At 55.9% G+C, this 23,622-nt stretch overlaps 2 protein-coding genes across 3 annotated transcripts; one reads left to right on the forward strand and one right to left on the reverse strand.

Annotated features, from left to right (window-relative positions):
• Nucleotides 1-168: 168 nt before the first annotated feature.
• Nucleotides 169-4,009, forward strand: HSD3B7 (hydroxy-delta-5-steroid dehydrogenase, 3 beta- and steroid delta-isomerase 7). 2 transcript variants are annotated; one of them, XM_069570814.1, is made up of 7 exons: nucleotides 169-591; nucleotides 945-1,112; nucleotides 1,335-1,490; nucleotides 1,779-1,887; nucleotides 1,965-2,064; nucleotides 2,411-2,573; nucleotides 3,082-4,009. In XM_069570814.1, the coding sequence occupies exons 1-7, from the start codon at nucleotides 264-266 to the stop codon at nucleotides 3,492-3,494; spliced, it is 1,437 nt and encodes a 478-aa protein (XP_069426915.1). In that variant the 5' UTR covers nucleotides 169-263; the 3' UTR covers nucleotides 3,495-4,009. The 2 variants fall into 2 exon arrangements, with proteins under 2 accessions (XP_069426915.1, XP_069426913.1); XM_069570812.1 differs by having other exon boundaries at nucleotides 184-591; nucleotides 941-1,112.
• A 3,374-nt stretch (nucleotides 4,010-7,383) lies between these two features.
• Nucleotides 7,384-23,125, reverse strand: STX1B (syntaxin 1B). The gene is made up of 10 exons (XM_069570816.1): nucleotides 22,758-23,125; nucleotides 14,220-14,294; nucleotides 13,911-14,010; nucleotides 13,734-13,808; nucleotides 10,747-10,820; nucleotides 10,239-10,347; nucleotides 9,987-10,060; nucleotides 8,005-8,142; nucleotides 7,804-7,914; nucleotides 7,384-7,545 (listed from the first exon to the last, which is right to left on the reverse strand). The coding sequence occupies exons 1-10, from the start codon at nucleotides 22,785-22,787 to the stop codon at nucleotides 7,465-7,467; spliced, it is 867 nt and encodes a 288-aa protein (XP_069426917.1). The 5' UTR covers nucleotides 22,788-23,125; the 3' UTR covers nucleotides 7,384-7,464.
• Between the last annotated feature and the right edge of the window lie 497 nt (nucleotides 23,126-23,622).

Raw genomic sequence — 23,622 nt, forward strand, 5'->3', positions numbered from 1 at the left:
ACAGAGGGTGGGACAAGCGAAGATGGTGGGAGAACAGGTGGCCTGCAGTTTGGGGTGGGTAGAGGGGCTTTGGGGCCAGAGGCCAGACCTACAGACTCAGCCCCCATCACTTCGGGCCACCTGATAGGCTGGACCAACCATCCAGAAATCCCCGCCAAGGCCAGCCAGAGCCGGGCCAAGGTCAGGCCTCCCTTCCCTTCCCAGAACCACAGCTGCTGCTGGGCTCCGGGTCTCCTGGGAGGGCCACCAAGAGGGAAACACTGATGTCATGCGCCGGGAGTGAGGTCACCCTGCCTCCCCTGTTCTGCAGCCACCAAAACCCCTACTCAGCACCCACCCAGCAGGTTCTGTTCCGCCATCCCCATTCCACAAGCTCTCTGCTGGAACCAGAAGCCTGTGCAGCTGAGTGGCCACCAGAGGGTGCCCTGTGGCAAGGCTGGGGGGCGGAGAGGTGGAGGCTGGGCTGGTCTCTGTTCCTGGAATGGGCCAGGAGGGAGGAGGAGCAAGCGGAAGGGACCGTGTGGCGCTGGCCCAGGAGACACAGAAGACCGCCTCGGTACCTAGTTGGGCGCCCTAGGACTCTGGCTGCAGGTAGGTCCCCTCCCCCAGCTCCGCCCTTCCTGCCTTCCTCTACCCCCTGCCCCAGCTCCCTGCCAACCACCCTTCGTTTTGGCCCCAGAACTTCTCCCTCTCCCTCAAACCCTGACCCCTTCTTTCGTGCCAAGCCCACCCCCTTATCTCGGAAACTGCAGCTGGCAGGGTCAGAGGGCAGGTAGCCTGGCCACTTGCACCCACAGCCACAGCCTCCAGAAAACGCTCCAGCCTCTGGCTCGCTGCTCCGGGCGACTGAGTCAGAGGCCCCTTCTAGGAGGAAAGGGGCATCCCTTGCTGGAGCAATCGGCAGCAGGCCACCCAAGTGAGGCAGGGTGTCTTTCCCCAGCCAGGTATGGCCGACTCTGCCCAAACCCAGGAGCTGGTGTACCTGGTCACAGGTGGCTGTGGCTTCCTGGGGGAACATGTGGTCCGAATGCTGCTGCAGCGGGAACCCCGGCTCCGTGAGCTGCGCATCTTTGACCTACACCTGGGTCCTTGGCTGGAGGAGCTGAAGACAGGTGACGGGGGAGGGGTGGAGGAGGGGCAACAGAGGGTAGGGAGGGTGTGGACTCCCTTCTGAGTGGCGGAAAAGATGATGCCTGTTATGTCTCTCCGGCGGGAGCGGATAGGATGAATGAGTCATTAGGAAAATGTGGCTCCTGAGGGTGTGGGCCAAGCCCAGCAGCTGGCTGATGGTCTCAGCTCTGACATTGCCTCTGCCTGCCCCTACCCGCTCCCAGGGCCCGTGCAGGTGACTGCCATCCAGGGGGATGTGACCCAGGCCCACGAGGTGGCAGCGGCCGTGGCTGGAGCCCACGTGGTCATCCACACAGCTGGGCTGGTGGATGTGTTTGGGAAAACCAGTCCTGAGACCATCCACGAGGTCAACGTCCAGGGTGAGCTGCTCCCTACCTGTTCTGACCATGTCCTTAGTACTCCCTGGCCCATGGCCTGATCTTGGCTGTTTGTTCCCTGCTCCCTTTTTGACCCTGACCTCTGTGATCAGCCTGTGACGATCTGTCCCTTCTGCCCCTGTGATGGCAGGCCGGTCCTCTGACCTCTGTGGTTTTCCCCAGGCCTGGTGAAGGCGGGCATGTGTCCTCGTCCAGTGTTGGGATGGGGAGGGGAAGAGGCGGATGGGGAGGAAGCTTCAGTTTGGACACACAGCCCCCTACCTCCCTCAGGCACACAGAATGTGATCGAGGCTTGTGTGCAGACTGGAACACGATTCCTGATCTACACAAGCAGCATGGAAGTTGTGGGGCCCAACATCAAAGGCCAGCCCTTCTACAGGTGAGCTGAGGTCCCCCTAGTCCTTCCAGGGCCCCACCTCCCCTCAGCATTAAGAATCTTCCCTCTCCCCCTACTAGGGGCAATGAGAACACCCCCTACGAAGCTGTACACCGACATCCCTATCCTTGCAGCAAGGCCCTAGCTGAGCGGCTCGTCCTGGAAGCCAATGGAAGGGAGGTGAGACTCGAAAAGATGAGACGTGGGAGATGGGGCTGCCTGGCAGAAGCAGAACCAGAGCCTGTGGGCTTTTTTCTTTCCTTCTGGCCACACTGCATGGCATGTGGGATCTTATTTCCTTAACCAGGGAATTGAACCCTCAGCCCCTGCAGTGGAAGGGTGGAGTCTTAACCACTAGACCTCCAGGGAAACCCCTGGGTTTTTGTTTGGTTTGGTTTTTGTTTTTCTCACCATGGGCTCCTGTGCATCCTGCCCTGGTTTCCTTCCCTCTCAAACTCGAAGGGACCAGGGCGGAAAACAGCGCCAGATCCTTGGTCTGAGCAGGGCGTACCTTTTTTGCCCCCAGGTCCTAGGGGGGTTGCCCCTAGTGACATGCGCCCTGCGTCCCACTGGCATCTACGGCGAAGGGCACCAGATCATGAGGGACTTCTACCACCAGGGCCTGCGCCTGGGGGGCCGGCTCTTCCGAGCCATTCCAGCCTCTGTGGAGCATGGCCGAGTCTACGTGGGTGAGGCCCGGGCTGGGTGGTGGGGGAGGCTAAAAAAAAACAGGGCAGGACTTGCGTGGTTCTCATAAGTGGGGGGTGTTATATACTCTAGCTAAAAAAGGACGGTTTATACATGAGCCAGAGCAGACTCTGATATGTGGGCATTGTCTTCACGGGCCATAGAGGAAACAGTATCCTAGTGAGTGGGGAAGGCTGACATAAACACCAAGTCATAGGCTGAAAGTGTTGCAGTTTTGGGGGTAGCATCTCCTCAGGAGAGAATAAGGGGGAGCATCTCCCCAGGACCAAGAGATGAAGAAACTGTATCCATACAGGCTGGCCTGGGGAAGCACCTGGCTAGGCAGCCTTCAGCAGGGCTATAGTGACGTGGGTGGTATCGATGCGGACCCGAGAGGGTGGCTTGTTCATGCAGTGGCCCAGGAGACAGCAGCATCTATGTGGTTATCAGGGCACTCAAGGACATATCCCCCTCATTCTCTCCTCGGCACCCCCACCCCCACCCCCACAGGCAACGTGGCCTGGATGCACGTGCTGGTGGCCCGGGAGCTTGAACACCGAGCTGCCCTCATGGGCGGCCAGGTGTACTTCTGCTATGACAACTCACCCTACAAGAGCTATGAGGACTTCAACATGGAGTTCCTGGGTCCCTGCGGACTGCGGCTTGTGGGCACCCGCCCACTGATGCCCTACTGGCTGCTGGTGCTCCTGGCCGCCCTCAACACCCTGCTGCAGTGGCTACTGCGACCGCTGATGCTCTATGCGCCCCTGCTCAACCCCTACACACTGGCCGTGGCCAACACCACTTTCACCGTCAGCACTGACAAGGCTCAGCGCCATTTCGGCTACGAGCCCCTCTTCTCCTGGGAGGAGAGCCGGACCCGCACCATCCACTGGGTGCAGACCGTGGAGGGCTCAGCCTAGCGACGGTGCAGCTGGGCCCGGAGCCTGGCGTGGCACCGCATCGTTGGGTCCCAGAGCCCTCAGACCTTGGTGGGGAGGGCAGGCTGAGCCAGAGGAGGGGGCTGATGTGACTGGCGGTCCCAGAGCCCTCCACCTTGGAATCCAGGAGCCTTGAGCTTGTGTCTTAATGTCCCTAAGTTCTAGGGCAGGGCTTGGGGGCAGGCGTGTCTGTGTCTTCACTCTCAACTCAGGCCTCATGGCTGCTTAGTAAGGATCTCACCGCCCTGACATTCTCAACGACGCCATCCCATTTCTGGCTTTCCGAGCAGAAAGTGGGCGGAAGGCCCGCAGGCCCTCGTTGCCGGCCCTTGGATGTCCTTCGTGGTCCTCAGGCTTGGTTTCAGAGTGAAGACGCTCTCTTAACTCTCCCCACCACCTTGGTCCCTGCTTGGGGGTCACAGTCCCATGATTTTAAACATTCATTACCTTTAGACATTTATCTTTCAATACTCGTCAATAAAGGCTGAGGAAGTCTGTGTATTTTTCCCTTCTTGCCCCCTACTCTGCCTGAGGTTGCCCCAGTAATGCGTACCTGTCCAAGCCCTGGATTAAAACTCCTCTGAGCCTGTGCCCATCCGCCCGGCGAGCACGTCCCCCCACCTCCCACCATGTCTCTCCCGCTCCCACGGCGCCCGTCCCTCGTGGGGACAGAAGGAAGTGAGCACACAGCATCCCGCTGTTGGATTAGTTGCTATTTCTCCCGTCCCACGGGGCCCAACCCGGCCCGGGGTGGGGGTGGGGGGCTCTGGGGACAGGACATGCAGGGCGGGGGTGGGGGGCAGAATTTTCCTGTATTTTATCCATTTGCAACTTGGTCACCAATAGAGAGAAATGGGACTCTGAGGGCTAACAGGAGAGGATGGCCTGGCTCTGGGCCCCCAGCCAGGCCCCAGGAGTCCTGTCCCCTCCGGGGAGGAGAGGGAAAGAGCTCTAGAAACCAACGGAGAAACAGAAGGGGCAGGGGCTCATGTCAGCAAACACGGCTACATCACGTGACACGCCAGCGACACAGAAACACACGCCAACGCACACGGTTGCACAGCAGGCAAGGTGGGGGGGCGGGTGGGGGAGGAGGGAGCCGGGGGCCACCCATCTTGTCCTCTGCGGGGCAGGCTGGGGGTGGGGCAGGGTGAATGCATAGAACACATCATGTACACACGCTCAAGGCGTGGCAAGAGCGTGCATCAACCCACAGGCACATGGGATGGACACGCAGTGTGCTTCGTGAAAGGCAGGGCTAGGGAGAAGGGGGGAGGGGAAGCAGCGAGCCCTGGCCAGGCCCGGGACCACCCACGGGGCACACAGGGGCTTGATGGTGGTAGGGGCTTGGCGGGCAGGTGGGCAGCACACACTCATCTGAGAACATGCAAGACACACCAGCCCCCAGACAACAGTTCCAGGACACGCACGGACACAGCAGCCAATAGGCAAACATCCTGTGGTGGGTGGGACTTGGAGAAGCAGACCCTCAGGGATCCTTTGGTCCATCTGAGGCCCAGAGATGGGCAGTTACAGACCTAATGCCACTCAAGGAGGCAACAGCATCTCTCCAGCCATGGCTCCAGCCTTCTCCTCGTGGCCCCAAGGCCGTGGGAATTCCGGAAACACCTGGGCTGAGAGGGTATCCTGGCTGGGCGGCCGGAAGGAAAAAGGGTTGGGTCGGGGGTGCTGGGGCCTGCTCTGACGTCCCCAAAGAAGCCTGAGTGTGAGCAAGGGGGCTACAGTCAGATCCGGGGGCAAACATCCTGTCCTGACAAAGGGCACTGTGGGAATGGACAGGCAGGCGCCCCTCCTGGGGACAGCCCACCTTAGGGGTCCCGTGCATCTATGGGCCATACACACAGGCAGGGCCCAGCCAGGTAGGGAGGAGATTGGCTATCTGAGCTGGGGCTGGGGCGGGGTGGGGTATTACGTTCCAGAAGGTCACAACTGCATTGTCTCTCTCACGAACACACACTTCACATGAAGAGGGCCTCCAGGAAACCATGTGTACACATACCAAAGTCCTCCGCCCTGTGCACACGTATGTTCCTGGGCCAATGGAGTGGAAGGCTTCGAACACTGTTTTCTGCCCATGTACCCCTCCCCCACCTGCCACCCAATGCACAAATCCAGCCATGCATGTGTTGTCTACGCAGCAAGGGAGGAGCTGGCCCCTTCCTCACCATCACAAACCCGGGCCCGTGTCCCACTCTGACTCACCCTGTGGGCCAACTGCTATTGGTGACACTGCGGCAGTACTCATGTCCAGGGAATGGGTCCCATGACTCAGCCCACTCCAGTACGTCTGAAATAAGCAGTTCCCTAAACCCCAAAGGCCAGCGCATCAGATGGGGTGGTAGGGACCATCACCGGCCTCTTTTCGGTTCTGAGGTAATTTTCAGGAATGTTCTCATTCTGAGAGCCTGGGGCAGCCCCTGCCATTCCCCTGGTCAGTAGCGTTTCCCACCAACAGCCTTTCCAGGAGACATTCGTGTGCCCCGGTGCCAACCTCTACAGGCTTCATGCTGGTGTCAGCATGCACTGGGCTCCTGTGTGCATATGTGTGTGCCTGGGTGTGGCCTCATCCCCGTGGCAGGTAGGAGACACTGAGGTGTCCCAGCTTCTACACGCCCAGGCCTACGTGACAGAGAAAGATAAGCATGTGGGCTTGTGTGCACAGGGGCTTGGACCACGCAGGGCAGGAAGCGGCCATTGCACAACGTTGATGGAGCCACGTGTGGCCACACCCAACAGCAGCCAGCAGCTCTGGGGAGAGAGGGAGCGAGCAAATAACTTGGATCAACAAACCTGGACGGGGCACAGGTCCTTGCAGGTGAATGGATGTGGGTATCATACACAGGGGGGCAGAAACACACTATGTAGAAATCCTCTACACACACATACACACACACTTGCAGACGTACTCGAGATAGCGTAGAAATATAGATTTCTGTGCCCATCCAAAACAGGTGTCCCATGCAAAATGTAGAGGGTTCTATCTCAAGAGAACACCTACCGACACCTTAGACACAGCCTAGATATGCACACGCACATGCACACACACACACACACACACACACACACCCTTCACATGACTTGCCGGGGGAAATGCACACAGATATACAGGCTGAGCTAGATTATTTACACGTGTATGCGTCCACTTGCTTGCCTCGGCTGAACCCCATACGCACACATGTGCTCCCTAGGACACAGGCCAGCCCCAGGGGTGACTAAGCCAGGAGGGTTGGCTCCACACCATGCTGGGGTGTCTGCCATGACCTGTGTGTACCTGGACCAACCTGGATCCTCAGGGAATGAGTGTGAACCTCTGCACACAAACAACCTGCCCCATTTGTAGCAGACTCAGGGGAAGGGGGCATGTCAAGGGAGGCGGTGCTGTTACATTGGATTGAAACACTCAAACACAAAATTCCATGGACACAAACTGTGTATCCATGGATCTGTGACCACACACACACACACACACACACACAAAACCCTGTTTACAGAAGACAGAAGAGTGTGGCTCAGTGGGCTGCTGCGTCACACCCGGCCATAGTCCACACAACAACCCAGAGGAAGGGGGAAAGCTCGGACAACACACAGACTTGAGGGGGCGGGGCAAGAAGGGTGATCAGGTGCTTGTACACACAGTTACACACGTACACACACGCACACACGCTGGGGTGTCCACACGTCTCGAGCATGTGCCGGCGGCATGCATGTTGGTGTGCATGTGTAATCACGCCTGCTGCTATCTACGTGCGGGGGCGAGGGTGGTCCATGGTCAGGGGAGGTCCAGGAACTCCAGGGTCTGACGGGCGGTAAAGGTTAGGGGGGCTGCCTGTGTTGAGGGTGAGCCTGGAGCAGGGGATGGAGTGAAGGGGCGGTGGGGGTATTGCTCCCGATGTGGTGGGGGAAAGATCTGGGAGGAATAGGGTGGGGGGGCCTACAAGCCCAGCGTCCCCCCAATGGATGACGCCAAGACCACCCCCAGCACCACACAGCAAATGATTATCATGATTTTCTTCTGCAGGCAGGAAGGCCGGGGGTAGGGAGGAGACAGGGAGACCGAGAGATAAAGAGACAGACAAACCGACAGATGGACGGGGAGGACGGTGTGAGGGAAAAGAAGAGGGGAGAGAAAACAGAAAAAAAAGGAAGAGGTCAGAACCCAAGATAAGGCCTCTGGCGGGATTTCATCACTCACCTCAGCCCCGGCCTGAGCCCAGCCCCGCCCGCTCGGCTTCAGCCCACCTGCTCCACAGGCCCACCCGCCCCCGCTCACCCTCCGGGCCTTGCTCTGATATTTCACAGCTTTCTTGGTGTCAGACACGGCTCGCTCCACGTAGTCCACGGAATGTTCCACATTGTACTCAATGCGGTCAATCATTTCGCCCTGTGGAGGAGACATGCATGGGACGGGGTGGGAACTGGGGCTGGAAGAGGGGACGCCGGGGGACCCGGGTGAGGCTCCCCAAGGCAGTACCTGGCTCTCCACCAGCATGGCCATGTCCACAAACATGTCATGCAGCTCACGGATGCTGGTTTCCAGTTTGATGATCTCGTTGTGCCTCGTCTCGATTTCGTTCAGCGCCTGCTTTGTCATCTGCGAGTCCATTTTGATCTAGGGTGATGGGGGCAGGAAGGGTGAGTTTTGGGGGGTGGGGGGGAGCTGCAATCCCTTCACTCCCAGAAAAGCATCTGGGTTCAAATCTGGCTGTTGCTTACTAGCTATAACTGTGGATAAACTGCTTAACTTCATGGAGTTTCAGTTTCCTCACCTAGAAAGCTGATACTAACAGTGTCTGCCTCACATGGCCGTGTGAAGATTGAGTGACTATGTGTATATTGATTAGAATAGTACCCGGCACACAGAAACCACTAAAGAGACGTGTTAAATTACAAAAAGTAAAACTTGGGGACTTCCCTAGTGGCCCAGTGGCTAAGATTCTGTGCTCCCAATGCAGGGGTCCCAGGTTCGATCCCTGGTCAGGGAACTAGATCCCACAGGCCATAATTGAAAGATCCACAACTAAAGACCCAGGGCAACCAAATAAATGAATATATTTTCAAAAAGCCTTTAGCACACACAGGAAGGGAGATGGGGGTCCTGGACCCCCACTAGGATTGGGGGCCACCATCTGGTCAATGGTGGACACGGTAACACAATCAGGTATACTGCCTCCCTACAAAAGCCAGATCACTCATTTTCCAAACCACTCACTGTTTAGAAAGCCACTCTTCTGCTCTAAAACCCTCCAGGGCTTCCCACTACCCACAGTCTACACACCTTTTACTTTAGCAATCAAGATCCCATCTTCCTTTCTGTCCTTATCTCCCCAAATCATAAGAGCCCACATCATCCAATGGCTCTTTGGCAACTGGTCCACTCTCCCTGTCTTTATTCAGTCTGTCCTCTTTGTCTGGAATGTCGTTTGCCCATCTTCCAGTGTCCAAATGCTCCTTGTCTCTTGAGGTACACAGCTCAATGCCACTTTCCCCAGGAAGCCTTCCCTGACCTTAGAAGTGAATACTATTTTAGGGCCCATTTGCATCCTGTTCAGCCTTCAGGCAAGGTACTGACAACCCTGCACCACAATGATGGTGGGTCAATTGGCAGGGATCAGCTCTATATCCTGAGAACCGCTCATCAGCTTCCCCTCTACTCTCAGGCAGACTGACAGACATCCTGGGCAGAACTGTCTGGGAGGGCTCCAGGCTAACTGGCCCATGAGCGATTTTCTCAAAGCTAATTTAACAAAGTCAATTCTCTAAATAACAATTTGCTGGAAACTGCTAGACAATCAGTAAACAGACTTTAATCCTGGTCTAGAAACCTAAACCAGAGTCATTCTGCCACCCACCAGAAGCAGAAAGAGAGCCAGAACCTGTCAGCCGGGGCAAAAGTGGAGAAAGAGAAAGAAGAACTACAGTGATAGAGGTGCAGCTGGGGAAAGTCCGTCTGTTTCACAGATGAGGCAAGGGCAACACTTCAGCAAAACTAAAACTAGTTGTTGTTTTTTTTTTTTAATCTTCAAAACGTAGGCAAATTAGTCACTTGGTGAAATGACCTGTGTCACTAGGGAGAAGTGTACCCTAGTACTGAAGAGTCATGACTGGACGGCATCCTTGCTCTGCCTCTAGTTGTGTGACCTCCGCAGGTCATTTAAGCTCTTTGATTAAATTTGGGTCAGATTTCCTCATGTGTGAAATGCAGCTGCCTCAGAGGCTTGTGGTGAGGAGTAAAGGAGTTTAGTAGGTACAGTGCCTACAACAGTGCCCACTCCCGTCTGCCATTTTTATGAGGGTGCCTTTCTGCTCAGCCCCCATGGAATTCCCCAGTTCCAGATTCAGACTTCCCCACGCTTGGGATCTCAGGGTGGACTTAGGACCTTGAGTTCAGCCTAAGCCTGGGGAGGAATGATGAATACTCTCCAAGTACACGCCCCACCCCTACGCGGGGCTCACATCGTCTGTGAAGATGGCCAACTTCCCACTCTCCAGCATGTCTTCCAGTTCTTCGTTGGTTGTGGTCCTTCCGGCTGTGGGGAGAAAGGGCTCTCTGCTCAGTGACTGGGCCAGCCTGGGGGGCCTAAGGTGAGGGGACCCCGGAGCCCACCCTCCCACTTGGCCTACGGCCCACCGAGGGGAAGGGCCTGCCTGGAAGGAGTACGCGACGGCGGGAGTGGGAGGGCTGGGGGTAGGGGGTGTCACACGCACTGATCTCCAGCTGCCGCTGGATCCGGTCCTTGCAGCGGTCCCGGTACTTGGACTGGGTCGCGTTGTATTCAGTCATTACTTCCACGAACTTCCGGGAGAGTGTGGAGTGCTGGGGTGGGGGTACAGACACATTAGGAGGCAGGGAGCAGAGACCGTGGAGGGATGGAGTGGGCAGAAGGGATTGTGTAGGCCTATGGCCCTTTCTTTAGCTCGGGCCACGATCCCAACCCCTCATAATAGCGCAGTTCCTTAGCCCCAATACCTCCATCCTACGCCCAAACCGACCAAAGCGGCCAGGCGAGAGCACGGAGTCGTAGCGCGTCCCGCCCTCCGCCGTAGCCCCGCCCCGCCCCGCCCAGTCTCCTCCTCGGAGTCGCCCCATACCTGTGCCTGCTCTGGGCCGCCCAACCCCAGCAGGCAAGGCTCCGGCCTGGACTCCTCCCCTGCCAGGTCCCTTCTGCTTTGGTCCTGGCCCTGACCCTGACCGTGCCTGGCCGCTGCCTCCTACCTGGGTCTTGCGGATGCGCAGGTCCGCAGAGGAACGATTCAGTCCCTCCTCCTGTTCAATGCTTTGCTCGATCGCTGTGGGAAAGAAGACGCAGTGACGGGCGGGCGGGAGACCCGGGGCGTATGGGGCGGAGGCTAGGGACATATGAAGGGGTCGACATCCTGAGGCAGGCCGCAGGCCTGTGAACAGATGTCACACCCAGGCAAGGGCAGGCAGTTAAGACTGCAGGGTGGCGAGGCAGGAGGCCGGCGGATAAAAGGACCAAGGTTTGAGGGAGCCTGGAAGGCAAGTAGGAGGGGAGATTGAGCGTCAGTTGGTCACCAGACAGAGGGGGGCTATTTGTTCTGATGGAGAGACTGGGTCTTTGAAAGTTTGTAACTCCTGCCCAGTCGCCCAGTCAACATCCTCTGTGAATGGGAGTGGAGGGTACTCTCTACTTTTTGCAACCTCAGCAAAAGGTCAGGAACCCATAGTGGGACTTTTCCGGTGGACTGCAAGGAGTTTCAGGCGGGTCAGGTTCTACTGGCCGCCCTTTCCTTGGAAAATTCCAGGGTAAGCAGATGGATGTTCCAACAGAGAAAACAGCTCTCCTCCTTCCCAGGTAGCACTAGTGGTAAAGAACCCACCTATAGATGTAGGAGACATAAGAGATGTGGCTTCGATCCCTGGGTCAGGAAGATCCCCTGGATGAGGGCGTGGCAACCCACTCCAGGATTCTTGCCTGGAGAATTCCATGGACAGAGGAGCCTGGGGGGCTACAGTCCATAGGGTCACAAAGAGTCGGAGATGATGGAAGAGACGGACATGACTGAGCCCACGCACACACACTGCCTTAGAAAATGATCCCTGTGCCAGGAATCCCCACTGCTAAAGGATGTTCTGGAAAAGCACACAGATTAACTGGGATTGCTGCTTCTAGATCATACACTCCCCACACTTATTCAGATTTCCTATAAAGGAACTTGTGAGTAAAATCAGCTGGGCTCCGGAAATGCAGCCTTAATGAAACACAGGCCCTCTCAAACGGGGAAAAGCCTCCAGGCCATTCCTAAGAACACTGCTTCACTGTTCCTGGCAGCGGTGGAGGTATGAGGATGGATGGCACCCCAACGCTCCCCTGCCAGCCATGGCGGGCCAGTGAATGAGTGACATCCCTGTTCCAGCTGCTACAGGAAAAGTCCAGAAACACACACCCAAGGATGTTGGAATCGTTGGCCTTAGACTGGGACCCTATTGTCAGACTTGGGGCTGGGGTCAAATCCCGGAGGAAGGGATCCTATAATAAGGTCTCAATGACTTCTTCCAGCAATCTTGGGAGTTCAGTGATAGCAGTCCAGATTTCAGACTAGAAACTGAGATTGAGATGGAGAAAACAACCCATTCGAGGTCACAGACAAAGCCAGAGGTCATGGCACCACAGAGCTGGAGAAAGATGGAGAAGACTCTCTTTTCCTGGAGCTCTGAAAGGTCGGCTTCTCTAAGGCATTGCCACTTTTCCTAGCTTCTTTCTTGGCTATTTCTGAATTCCTAAACCATACAGCCTTCCTCATGGTCTCATGCATGCTAGGTCGCTTCAGTCATGTTCAACTCTTTGCGACCCTATGGACCGTAGCCTGCCAGGCTCCTCTGTCCATGAGATTTTCCAGGCAAGAATACTGGAGTGGGCTGCCACACCCTTCTCCAGGGGATCGTCCCAACCCAGGGATTGAACCCGTGTCATGGTCTTATACAGTGTGTTAATGTCAGAGTTCCATAGGCTCAACGAAATTGCTGAGCACAGGGATTTTTAAACTGTGTCCCATGGATCCCTGCTTCTGAGAAGGAACCTCAGAGGTGGCTGTTCCCAGGAGTGATGGGAAGCCAGGTGCATAGGGCTCTGGGACTCCCACCCCCAGGTCAGCCAGAACAGTCTGACATTTACGTGTTGTATATAATGGAATTTGGGGTGAGATTTCACTTAGGAAAGAAAGATTTTGCTACCCCCCCCCAAAAAAAGAAAGAAAAATGAACAAACTCCACCCCCTTCCAAGCTTTGAAATTGCTTCAGTAGTTCTTACGGTACTGATGAGGAAGCTGAGGGTAGGGTACCTGTCCAGAATGAGTTAATGATGGAAGTGGGCTCCCTCTGTCTGGATCTGCAATCAGTGAGCTCCCACTTTGGATCACTCTGCTTTCCAGCACACTCTCCTAAGTACAAAGGGCTTACAGATCAGCACTAGAGGCTCACATATGACCTCCTGTTGAATCCGGGAAAGCATGGCATCCCTGTCCTCACCTCCCTGGACCAAGGTCATTGTGCTCAGGGCCAGACATCTGACATGACTCCTTTCCCACCCGAGCCCAGCAACGTGTCTCAGACAGGAGAGTGCTTGGCAAGTGTTTTCTGATGCTGAATTACCAGGAGCACGCAAATTAACATCATGGTAACGCTGCTGAATTCCCCTGGCACCAACAGACAAGGAGGTTCCCAACCCACAATGCTTTGGGGGAAGGTGGTTATTACCAGCACCCAAGTCCTCAAATTAGAGTGGATACATGAGCATTTGGCAAGTCCCTCCTGCAAGCTTGCCAGCCCCCTGGTGTCAGCCACACAGTCCAATCTGTCCTGAGCTAAGGATACCAATTCAGAAGCATTTGCTGAGCCCACCTACTGGGTGCTGAGCGTTATGTCCGGCACCTGTTCAGGAGAAATGAGGCCTCTGTGAAACGAAAGCCACCTGGAAGACTGTATTTTCTCAGCAGACCTTGTTGTTGATGGAACTAGCAGAGCTCAGATGCGATTTGGACAGAAACCCTCCTCTCTCTCATTTCCCTATCCTGTCTGTATCTTTCTCTGTGGAATCTGGAGCAAATCAGAAAATCTGGGATTTTATGCCTTCTCACTGTTTAGGAATTTGACTCCTGGAAGTCTGTAGATATTTGTCATGGTTTAGTCCAATGGAAGGCAGACTTGTTTTCGTCCTTGGTCAGGGGATGGCATTTCTCACCTTTCAACTTGGATCGAACCTTGTTGGCCGTCTTCTTGATGTCTGTAGTGAGGTCCTCCAGCTCCTGTTTGGTCTCTGAGGGGGAGGCGAGGGGAAGAGAGGGATGGGTGAGACATTTGGGTGGAACCCCAGCCTCCTTCTGCCCCCAGCCCCCAACTACCCAGCAGTAGCACTTACTCTCATCCGGGTTGGGGGCGGCCAGGATGGCACTGTGCTGTTTTTTCACTTGTTCCACATCCTCTGACAGCTTCTCAATGCAGCCCCGGATCTCTTCCACCTGGGGCAGCAAATTGGCTATACCCAGCCAAGTCGTCGGGCCAGACAAAGGGATTCGGGAGGGGGGTGGTGCTCAGTCAGGGTTCAGGGAAATGGGCCAGACCCAGAGGGGTTGGTAAAAGGCCAAGGGGATGGAGGAGTAGAGAGAGGGATGGGAGTGTGGGGGGCCAGGAAGAAGGCAGGTGTGGGCTGGGGGTCAGGTTCTGTTACCTGTTCAAAGAACTCATCCATGAAGTGGTCTCGGTCCACATGGACCACTTCTTCCTCATCATCGCTGTCTTTCGCCTGGGAGGCAAAGAAAGGCAGGGTCTGTGAGCGGTCCTGATGCTCCGAGCTCTAGGCTCAGGGTGTGGGTCCTGGGAAGGGTCACATGAAGGGCGCCCAGAAGTCATAACAAATACTGAGTGTCTTGTGGCACAGGGTCCCGGAGGCCGGGTGGCTGACAGCCCAAAGGACACCTTGGAGGGAATTAGCCAAAGGCACCCTTATGGGGTAGAAGTGGTCCTGAGAGTGCTGTCACCCTGGAGGCGGGTGGCGCTCTGGACAGATGCTTTATCCAACCAGTGTGGAAGCATTTCCATATTATAAAAACCGGCCAAATGTCAGGCTGGCAGGACTGGCTCTGGGCTGCGAGAAGGGGTCTGACGTGGAGTCCCGGGAGCCTGACCCCCACCACCATGCCCCCAGCCACTCCCGCCAGGCTTCACTGTGTTCCCTTCTCTTCCCCTCCAGACTCCAACACGACCGGCCATGTCCCCTAGGCAAGGTCACTTCATGCCAGTGGCGGGCATCAAGTTAAGTAAGCACAGTCAGGCCTGGGGAGGGCTGGATGCGAGACACAGAGAGCACCCCGACCTTCCTCCTCCCACCCACTCTCACCCCTCCCCGACTTTCCTCCGTGCAGTCACTTGCTTTCATCCAGCCTCTTCCAACTTCACACCCACCTACTCTCCCTTGCTTGGATTTCCCAGTTGCAACCTGCAGCTGCTCAGCCCTCCACCCCCAGGGCTCAGAGACACAAAGGGATTCGCCCTCCCACACCGCCACCACGGCCACCAGACAGGCCAGTGACACAGACAGAAGGGCTGACACAAAGGCACACAGAAATAGGCCCCCTGACACCCACACAGAGCTGCAATGACGTGCTGACGCTCACCCGCACACGGGCCCACAGCAGAGCTGCCTTCTGAACATGTGGACACACAGACGTGCAGAGCTCACCACCCCCACGCCCCCTGGGACATTGGGGAGGGCCCCCTGGGGCTGTGCTCCCAGCCTCTCTGAGCCTCAGGTTTGCATGCTCACTCAGATCTAGGAAGGAGGAAAGGGGGGGTAGGGAGGGCTCCCCAGTGCTCCACACTCCCTACTCAAGACCCTGCTCAGGACAGAAGTCTGAGGGCCAAAGCTGAGCCCATTAAACTTAATTATATCTGGAGCCCTAATCGGCCTCCACAGAAATTTAAACAGAATTCACCCTGATTTCCAGAAACAAAAAAAAAAAGAGCCAAGACTCAGACAGAATCTCATGACCAGAGCCTGAATGAAATCAAGATAGGAGCCAAAACTGTCTAGCAGGGGATGTTGCCAGATGAGATCGAAAGAGGAGAGCTCGCCCAGAACCTCGACAGGGTCCCAGCAGACCACAGACAGGACCCGACAGAAACCAGACAGCTCAGACCCAACCAGACTCACGCAGACAGATCGCAGACAGCTGAGATCGAACCTAGACAGAGCCAGATGGGAGCTAGATGCGATCTAGACAGCCGGTTAACTTGGAATCAGAGAGCCCTGAGAGCACAAGGAAGAGACCAATGGAGACGTCCAGCTAGACCCTCTCGAAGGCACCCCAGCTTTCCACCAAAGCCTGGCTCAGATGGTCCCCAGGGATCCTCCCCATGCCATGTCAGAGAATGGGCTCAGCACTTCCATTTCATCTCCAAATATCTCCCGGGAAAGGGGGGCTCCTCTTCTTGGCCCACAGCTGCCCCCAGAAGGAGGGGTGGTACCTGGTGGGGCTTGGGGACCCTGAGGGGACTTCTGGCTCTTCAAGCCTCCAGCTGACCCAGAACCACACCCGCAGACCTTGGCCCCAAGAGGCTCTGGGCTGCTTGGCTCATCTCTGAGGACTCACCGGCCTCCCATGAGGTGCTAGCCTCAAAAAGCCGCTGCCCCACGAAGGCATGTTCCTTCTCTGCCTTCAAGCACTTGGCCCGCAGCCTGGCTGCCCACGAGTCATGAGGCCTCTCGCTGGCCCAGGTGTCTGGAAACTTTCCTGTTCTTTTTCCCTTCCCATGCTGACTTTCTGTGCGTCTTAGTTCCCCACCAGGGAAGCCCAACGCTGACTTCCTCAAATCTCATCTCTGTCCCTCTCTCCTGTGGTCCCTAGGGCCAGGTCCCGGCTGCCTGTTTACTTGCCCTTGAGAGAGGAGGAAAGGTACAAGCCCCAAGGATGACTTAGTTGGTGCACTAATTACAGGCAACTGAGAGCTAAACTCCTCTCCAGTTTCCAGACACTTCTCCATCTATAATCTCGTCTGATCCTTACCACCACAGCCCTCGAAAAAGCTGTCCCCATTTCACAGATGAGGGAACAGGCGGGCAGAGGGGGAAGAGGAAACAGACTTGCTCAAGGGCACCCAGGCTGAAGGGCTGGGAAACCAGAGGCGTAATGTAAGATATGCCTCCTCCCAGACCCTCTTCTGTGGCTCAAGGCCACACTGCCTCCTACCGGCCACTCCACCACCAGAGGGTTCCCTTCTCAGGTGCCCTCCTGACAAGGCCCAATCTGGGCAAAGCTCTGCACCCTGAAAACCCAGCAAAATATTAGCATCTGAGAGCACCTTTGGCCTTGGTCTTGCATTCTTGTTATCTCATTTAATCTTCACTGAAATTCTTCAGTTGACCATTGGTCAGAGAAAGCTCATGAAAGTGTTGGTTGCTAAGTCGTGCCCGACTGTTCGCAACCCCGTGGACTGTAGCCTGCCAGACTCCTCTGTCCATGGGATTCTCCAGGCAAGAGTACTGGAACGGGGAGCCATTCCCTTCTCCAGGGATTCTTCCCAACCCAGGGATGGAACCCAAGTCTCCTGCATTTCAGGCATACTCTTTACCATCTGAGCCACCAGGGAAGCCCAGTTATGGCAAATGTTTACACAGCATTTGATGATGTGCTAAATGCTGTTCTAAGCACACTGCCCGTATTTATCCATTTCATTCTCACAACAGCCCCCTTTTATAGGTGGGGAAACTGAGTCACAGAAAGGCGAACACGCTTGCCCAGGTCAGCAGCTGGAGGGCTACACGCCTTCTTCCCTCTGAGCTTCAGTCTCTCTGCATTTGCTGAACGGCAATAAAGTCAAGAAAGTAAAAGTGTTAGTCGCTCGGTCGTGTCCGACTCTTTGTGATCCCATGGACTGTAGCCCGTCAGGCTCCTCTATCCATGGGGATTCTCCAGGCAAGAATACTGGAGTGGGTTGCCATTCCCTTCACCAGGGGATCTTCCCGCCCCAGGGATCGAACTCAGGTCTCCTGCACTTCAGGCCGATTCTTTACCGTCTGAGCCACCGGGGAAGCCCGAGTCCTCCCTAAATGGTGGGCTGGAGGAGGCAATGAGACCACCAGGCAAGAAGAAAATGCCAGATGCTGCCAGAAATAATTACTGCTCAGGGAGGGTTGGCTGGTACCCACTGCCTTTCCCCTGTTACAAATGAGGAAACAGGCTCAGAGAGGTTGCCTGACCCTGCCTAAGACTTCACAGCAAATAAGGTCAGAGGTGAACTGAAGTGAATTTAGCTTCAGTGAACTGTCTGGTGCTTAATCTCAGGCTCTTTCCCTCCTGTCCCTCTGTTTCTTCCTGGCCCCTAAAGACTTGTCTCTGCTGTGTCCTCAGCACTGCTGAACTCCCGTGGCTGGGACAGAAAACCAGGAAGAGGTGCCAGGCTGCAGGAAGAGCCCAGACAGGAAGCCAGATGTTTTAGCCTCCATTCAACTTGCTGGGTGGCTCTAGGCAATTCGCGGCCCCTCCCTGGGCCCTGGCTTATCTGTGAAATGGGTGGGCCCTCCTCACTCTGTGATGTGCATACTTTTCATCAAGAGCACAGCCTACATTTCTGGAAGAAGCTAACCAGCCTAAAAAGAAAACAGGCTGCAGGCAAATAAGAATACCTTGGAAAAGATGATCATACATGCCCTTATCCACCTTAGGGACAGCTGAAGCCTCAGTTTCCTCATGTTTGAAATGAAGATAGGAATTATACGCATCAAACACATAGGCGTCAATAACGAGGCATTGGGCTCAGTTACAAGTGCTTTGCCTGAATGAATTTAATCCTTACAGCCACTCCATGAAGTAGATACTCTTTTTATTCCCATTTGACCAAAGAGGCAGAGACAGATTAAGTAATTTGCCTAAGATCATACAGCTGATGGGGAGCCCACAGGGTGGGGCCTGGATTGGAGCCCTGGCGGTCTGCTCTTTACTGCCTGCCAACTCCTCAAGCGCTCAGGAGGATGAAATGGGAGAGTGTGGAAGTCCTGGGCACATTCTGGAACTGTCCTGGGCACAGGGGACATCAGATCCAAGCCTCTGGGTTCAGCCCTTCCTGATCAGAGACACCCGGGGCCCTCATGGGTGTGTCACTGGCGTGGCGACAACACAGATGCGTGGACAGAGGGAGTGGGGCAGTGTGAGCCAGCGAGTCCAGCATGGAGACAGACAAGAGGGTGACTAAACCAGAGGTGGAAAGAGACTGGAACTGGGTGGTAGAAAAGTCATAGAGTGGGGACTTCCCTGGCAGTCCAGTGGTTAAGACTCCGAGCTCCTACTACAGGGGCCACGGGTTCAATCCCCGGTTAGGGAACTAAGATTCTTGCATGCCGCATGATGCAGCCAAAAAAATTAAAAAAGAAGTCATAGAGTGGGTATGTGTTTGGGTAAACACGTATGCATGCCCCCCCCCCCACACAACACACACATGCTCACACCTGCTTCTCAGGGGCACACGCATCCTTTGATCTAGAGGCACCAGCCTCTCTCCACTGCACCCCCTGCTTCGGTCCATCTGTCTCCCTGACCTGGGCCTCTGCTCGATCCCAGCATCTAGTGCAGCCTCCCGAATCCTACCTCTCTCCTCTGCCTTCCCCACCAACTCCTTCTTCACACTCCCTCTGCCCCACAGGGTCGTCATTTATCTAACAAACGTGACTGATCAGTGTCCACTTCTCTCCTGGGTGCTGCGGAGAACAAGCCAGGAAGGGGGCCTGCCCCCAGGGAGCTGACATTCCAGGGGAGGGAGATAGACCGTGCAAAAGGAGCAAGACAATTTCAGACTGGGCTCCTTTTACATAGCAGGAAGGAGATAAAGCGGGAGGTGTGACAGAAATGGCCGTGGGCGAGGTTTGACATCCGAGCTAAGGCCCAGGGAGTTAACTGCACCACAACCTGGGGGACACTGAATTCAAGGCAGAGGGAACAGTGTTCAGGCAGAAGGAACAGCATTCACACAGAAGGACCAGCAGGTGCAAAGGCCCTCAAGCCGGGGGAGCTTGTGTGTCTGAATGGCAGAAACAAGCCCCGTGCTGCTGGGGGCTATCAACCCATCACCCAGGGTTCTCCTGGTCCCTGATGGAGAATGTGGGGCCACTGTTTCCTTCTGCTGCATCAGGTCTGCACTTCTAAAGCATCTACTGTGCCTATCCCACCCCTGAGGGCCCTCAAATTCCTCACTGCAGGCTCCCCTCCTCCATTCCCCAGTCTCCCCAACCACCCCCACCCCCGCCTTCCCACTCCAGAACTGCCTCCGCAGGCTCTGCCCACAACGCATCGCCTTGTGGCTTCGCTCTGTAACCTTCCTCTCCACCTCACTTGCTCTCTTCTTCTCCTTTTCAGCCCATCCCTGGACCCACTCCTTGGACCCTGAGACACCCATCCAGTCAACTGACTCCCTCCTGCAGCCTCCACTCCAGCCCAGCAACTCCCAGTTGCCAACCAAAGGTGCCTGGTGATGTGGAAACAGAAAACCCTAGTTCAACCCTGGCTCTACCATCAACAGCTGTATGACCTTGGGCAAGTCAGGTTACTGCTCTGGCCCTCGATGTACTCCAAAATAAATTAGGGGCCACGTCTTGCCCATCCCAGGGGGCTGACGGGAGACTCAAGAGAAATAAACGAGTCAGCTGTAGAATAACATACACCCGTGGAGCAATGCTAAGCCCAGGCCTTCTTCTAGGAGCCTCTGGCATAATCTCAATCCTCAGGATAGCCTTCCAAAGCAGGTCCCATTGCTACTCTCAATTCATTCATGAAGGAAGTGAGGACCAGAGAGGTTAAGCAACTTACCCAAGGTCACACAGGAGTAGCAAAGCTAGGATTTGAACCCAGACAGTCTGACTCCCAAACCTGTGCCCTTGAGTGCTATGTGATAAACCCCTTGGGACCTCTTAAAGTGCTATTGGGAAAAGACAATCAGGACCCCCCAGGCTGACCTCCCCTCTTATCACTGACTTTCTGATCCCTTTCATTCTCAATTCTGGTGGGGAGACCCCCACACTCCTTGCATCTGGAAGCTTTTTCCCATCCCACACATGCCCTCCTGAATCTCCAGTTTCCTGGAGCCATGACTAACCAGAGCCATCCTTCAGTCAGCACCCTTCACCCTTCCACCCCCGTCCCACCTCCACCACCGGCTGCCCCCAGCAGCCCCAGCAAACTGGATGCCTCCCCTTGGGGCAGGGGGTCCCTGACCCACTCAGATGAAGACTCTCATCACTGCCTTCAGTGTATCCTGCTTTGCCTCTTCCCTCCCCCTCTCTAATCACACCATGATTCCACTATCACCTCACCCCTTGCTTTCCATCTCGCTGGGTTTTGGAGACATGGCACAGTCTTGGCAACAGCAGAGCTGGGTTCAAATCCAGACTCCCTCACTTGCTAGTGGTGTGACCTTGGGCAAGTTTTAACCACGCTAGGCCTCAGTCTTTTTCACCATAAAATGAAGCAGTCTCTCAGTCTGCCTACCTTACCAGGTGAGGGTCTAATGAGATTATGGATGGCAACCTGTTTTGAATGAAAATGGGGAGAGAAGGGGAATTAAAAGCATCAGTGCTGGAGCCAGCCTGCCTTTAAATAGCTGTGTGACTTTGGTCAAGTTATTTAACCTCTCTGGGCCTCAGTTTCCTCATCTGTAAAATGGGATAATGCTAGCACCAATTTCTAGGGTTGCTACAAGGATCAAAATGAGTTAACATGTATACAACACTTAGAACGGTGTCTGGCACATGAATATTGGTTATTTTTATCACTCCCATTTTCCTGATGCCTGAGTGTATAACTCAAAGTTTAATTGAAAAAAAAAAAAAAACAACCTTCAGAATTCCTTCTTTCAACCATCAGTTTCTCCTTCCATCCCACCTGTCAACCCATTTCTCCTAGAGGCAACAGTCACTTGCCTCCAAGCTCCTTCTTTTTGTTTTCCTATAACCTGGTTCCCCATCTCCAAACCCAGGGGGCCCTCCAAAGACAGCTTTTTACCCCCAGTGTTGAGACTTCTCTTTCAAAGGCTAAAAAGGCAGAGACACATGTCAGCTTGGCAGACGGGAAACCCAGATTCCTGTCTGATCTTCCCATCCACTTGCTTGGTGACCTTGGGCAAATTCCTACCCATCACAAACCTCGATCTCCTCATCTGTCAAATGGGATAATAACCCAAGGGGAACAGCCAATAGCTCCTAGTCAAGTGCATCAGGCTACATCAGTTGGGTCTAGTACTTTATTAGCATAACCCCCGGGGCCCTGAGCACACCGCAGGCTGTCAGCTCTGCCTCCTTGGGCCCCAGGTCATTTCTCCAATGCCCCTAGCCTCCTCCCAGTCCCAGAAACCACTCTTATCAAGCCCCCACTCCCCAGCCTCTTCCAAATGGCAGCTTTCACTGCAGACACCATGCCACCCTCCTCCTCTGTCACCCAAATCCAACTCACTGCCTGGCCGGACTCCTGGAGCCGGGCCTCTTCAGGCCTGCAGACCGGGGGCCCACGCCAGCTCACCCCTGACCGTTCAGGATGCCCCAGTTCCCCCCAGCGGGGCACAGTCCATGGCACACAACCCAGTTCCAGGGCCCTGTACAAGGAACCTCCTTCCGGTCTCTCCTGCAGCCCCTTCTCCCACCTCTGGGATCACTCTCTGTCTGGCCCTGGCCTCTGGCCATCTCCTGAGGCCACCCCTTCCCTCCTCATCTCTGAGAGGTGCCCCCTCCTCACGGAGAGCAACACAAACACACATTTCATTCACTGCTCAGTTAGCATCTCAGTCCCAACCTGTGTCCTTCCCCCCCCCCCCCCGGCCGCCCCCAAATCTGGGTCCCGCTAGGCTCAGCCTGGCCCAGGAACTGCCCACATCCTCTCATTCAGCAAATCAGCCCAGCAGATGACAGCACCCTCCAGTTCTCTCCCCACACTCACTCTCTCCCATCCTCAGATGAGACCCCAGGGCCCGCCTGGGGACGTGGGGTGTCCAGGGTCCCTGAGACCTCTCCTGCCCCCAGCGTGTCTTAATGGCCTCAACCCCTTCTAGCCACTGGCCCTAAAATGCAGGTTCATTGGAGACAGCAGGTGCCTCCACATCTTGGGGTGCCCCTGCCACCAACCTCCCGCCTCATCATTTGCCCCCACGTCCCAGCACCTCCCCCACTCCACCCCCACGCGTCCCCCAATATTGGGGTCCCGCCCCCCATTCTCCCCACCCCCAGGCTCACACTCCGCAGCTCCTGAGTCCGATCCTTCATCCTGCGACGGCTCCTCCTCCTCCTCCTCCTCCTTCTCGTTCTCCTGTCTCTGCTTCTGCTCCCTGCCTCCTGCCTCGGTTCGGGAGGCCGGAGTCTGGGGGCGCCGGGGGGGCACCGGGGCCACTGGCTGGGGCCCGCGGGCGGGGGCGGAGTCGGGGTCGGCGGGCTGAGGGCCGGGCAGGGGCAGGGGCCTGGGCCGGGCTCGGCTCTGCCGGGGCTGCGGTGGCGATGCGGCTGCGGCACAGGCTCGGATGGAGGGATGCGGGAGAGCTGGAGCGCGGGGGAGGGGGGCGGAGGGAGGTAAGGAGGAAGGGAGGGAGGGGGGAACCAGGAGGGGGCGGGGAGCAGGGGGCATGCGCAGCGCCGGGGGCTGGGGGCGCCTGGGGGTTGTAGTCCGGGGAGGGGGACCCAGGAGGGAGGGAGACTGGAGAGGCCTAGAGGGGGGTGGGGAAGGGCAGAGCCACAGAAGCAGGGAGAGATGCGGAGAGGCAGGAGATGCGGCTGGAGGCGCAGAGATGCTGGTGTGGGGTGGGGGTGGCGGTTGGAATGGCAGAAAGAAGGGGTCAGGGAATGAATCAAGGGAACAGCCTGGGAAGTGGTGCTGTGGATCCCTTTACACCAAGAGATGCAGATAGGATTTATATTTTATGTTTGGGAGTATCCCTATGAGTCTGGGCAGGACCACCTCTGTGTGTGTGTCCCTGCGGGGAGCTTTCTGGACACTAGAAATAGGGAAAGTGACCCTCTAGGTGGCTTTTGTGATGCAAGGAATCAGTCAAGCCTAGCTGAGAAGGACATGGGGCTTGTTTTTCCTTTTCTGCACGACCTTCCCCAC

This window comes from Ovis canadensis, chromosome 24 (genome assembly GCF_042477335.2).
Source record: "Ovis canadensis isolate MfBH-ARS-UI-01 breed Bighorn chromosome 24, ARS-UI_OviCan_v2, whole genome shotgun sequence".
NCBI lineage: Eukaryota > Metazoa > Chordata > Mammalia > Artiodactyla > Bovidae > Ovis > Ovis canadensis.

Bases quoted from the DNA above. Each gene is read 5' to 3' on its own strand.
- HSD3B7 (XM_069570814.1), top strand. From the start codon at position 264: ATGTCATGCGCCGGGAGTGAGGTCACCCTGCCTCCCCTGTTCTGCAGC. The intron at 592-944 runs GTAGGTCCCCTC...TTCCCCAGCCAG, and splicing joins CCCTAGGACTCTGGCTGCAG to GTATGGCCGACTCTGCCCAA. The intron at 1,888-1,964 runs GTGAGCTGAGGT...TCCCCCTACTAG, and splicing joins AAAGGCCAGCCCTTCTACAG to GGGCAATGAGAACACCCCCT.
- STX1B (XM_069570816.1), bottom strand. From the start codon at position 22,787: ATGAAGGATCGGACTCAGGAGCTGCGGAGT. The intron at 14,295-22,757 runs GTGAGCCTGGGG...TTTGCCTCCCAG, and splicing joins GGACTCAGGAGCTGCGGAGT to GCGAAAGACAGCGATGATGA. The intron at 10,061-10,238 runs GTGCGTGTGACA...TTCTCCCCACAG, and splicing joins CCAGCGGCAGCTGGAGATCA to CCGGAAGGACCACAACCAAC.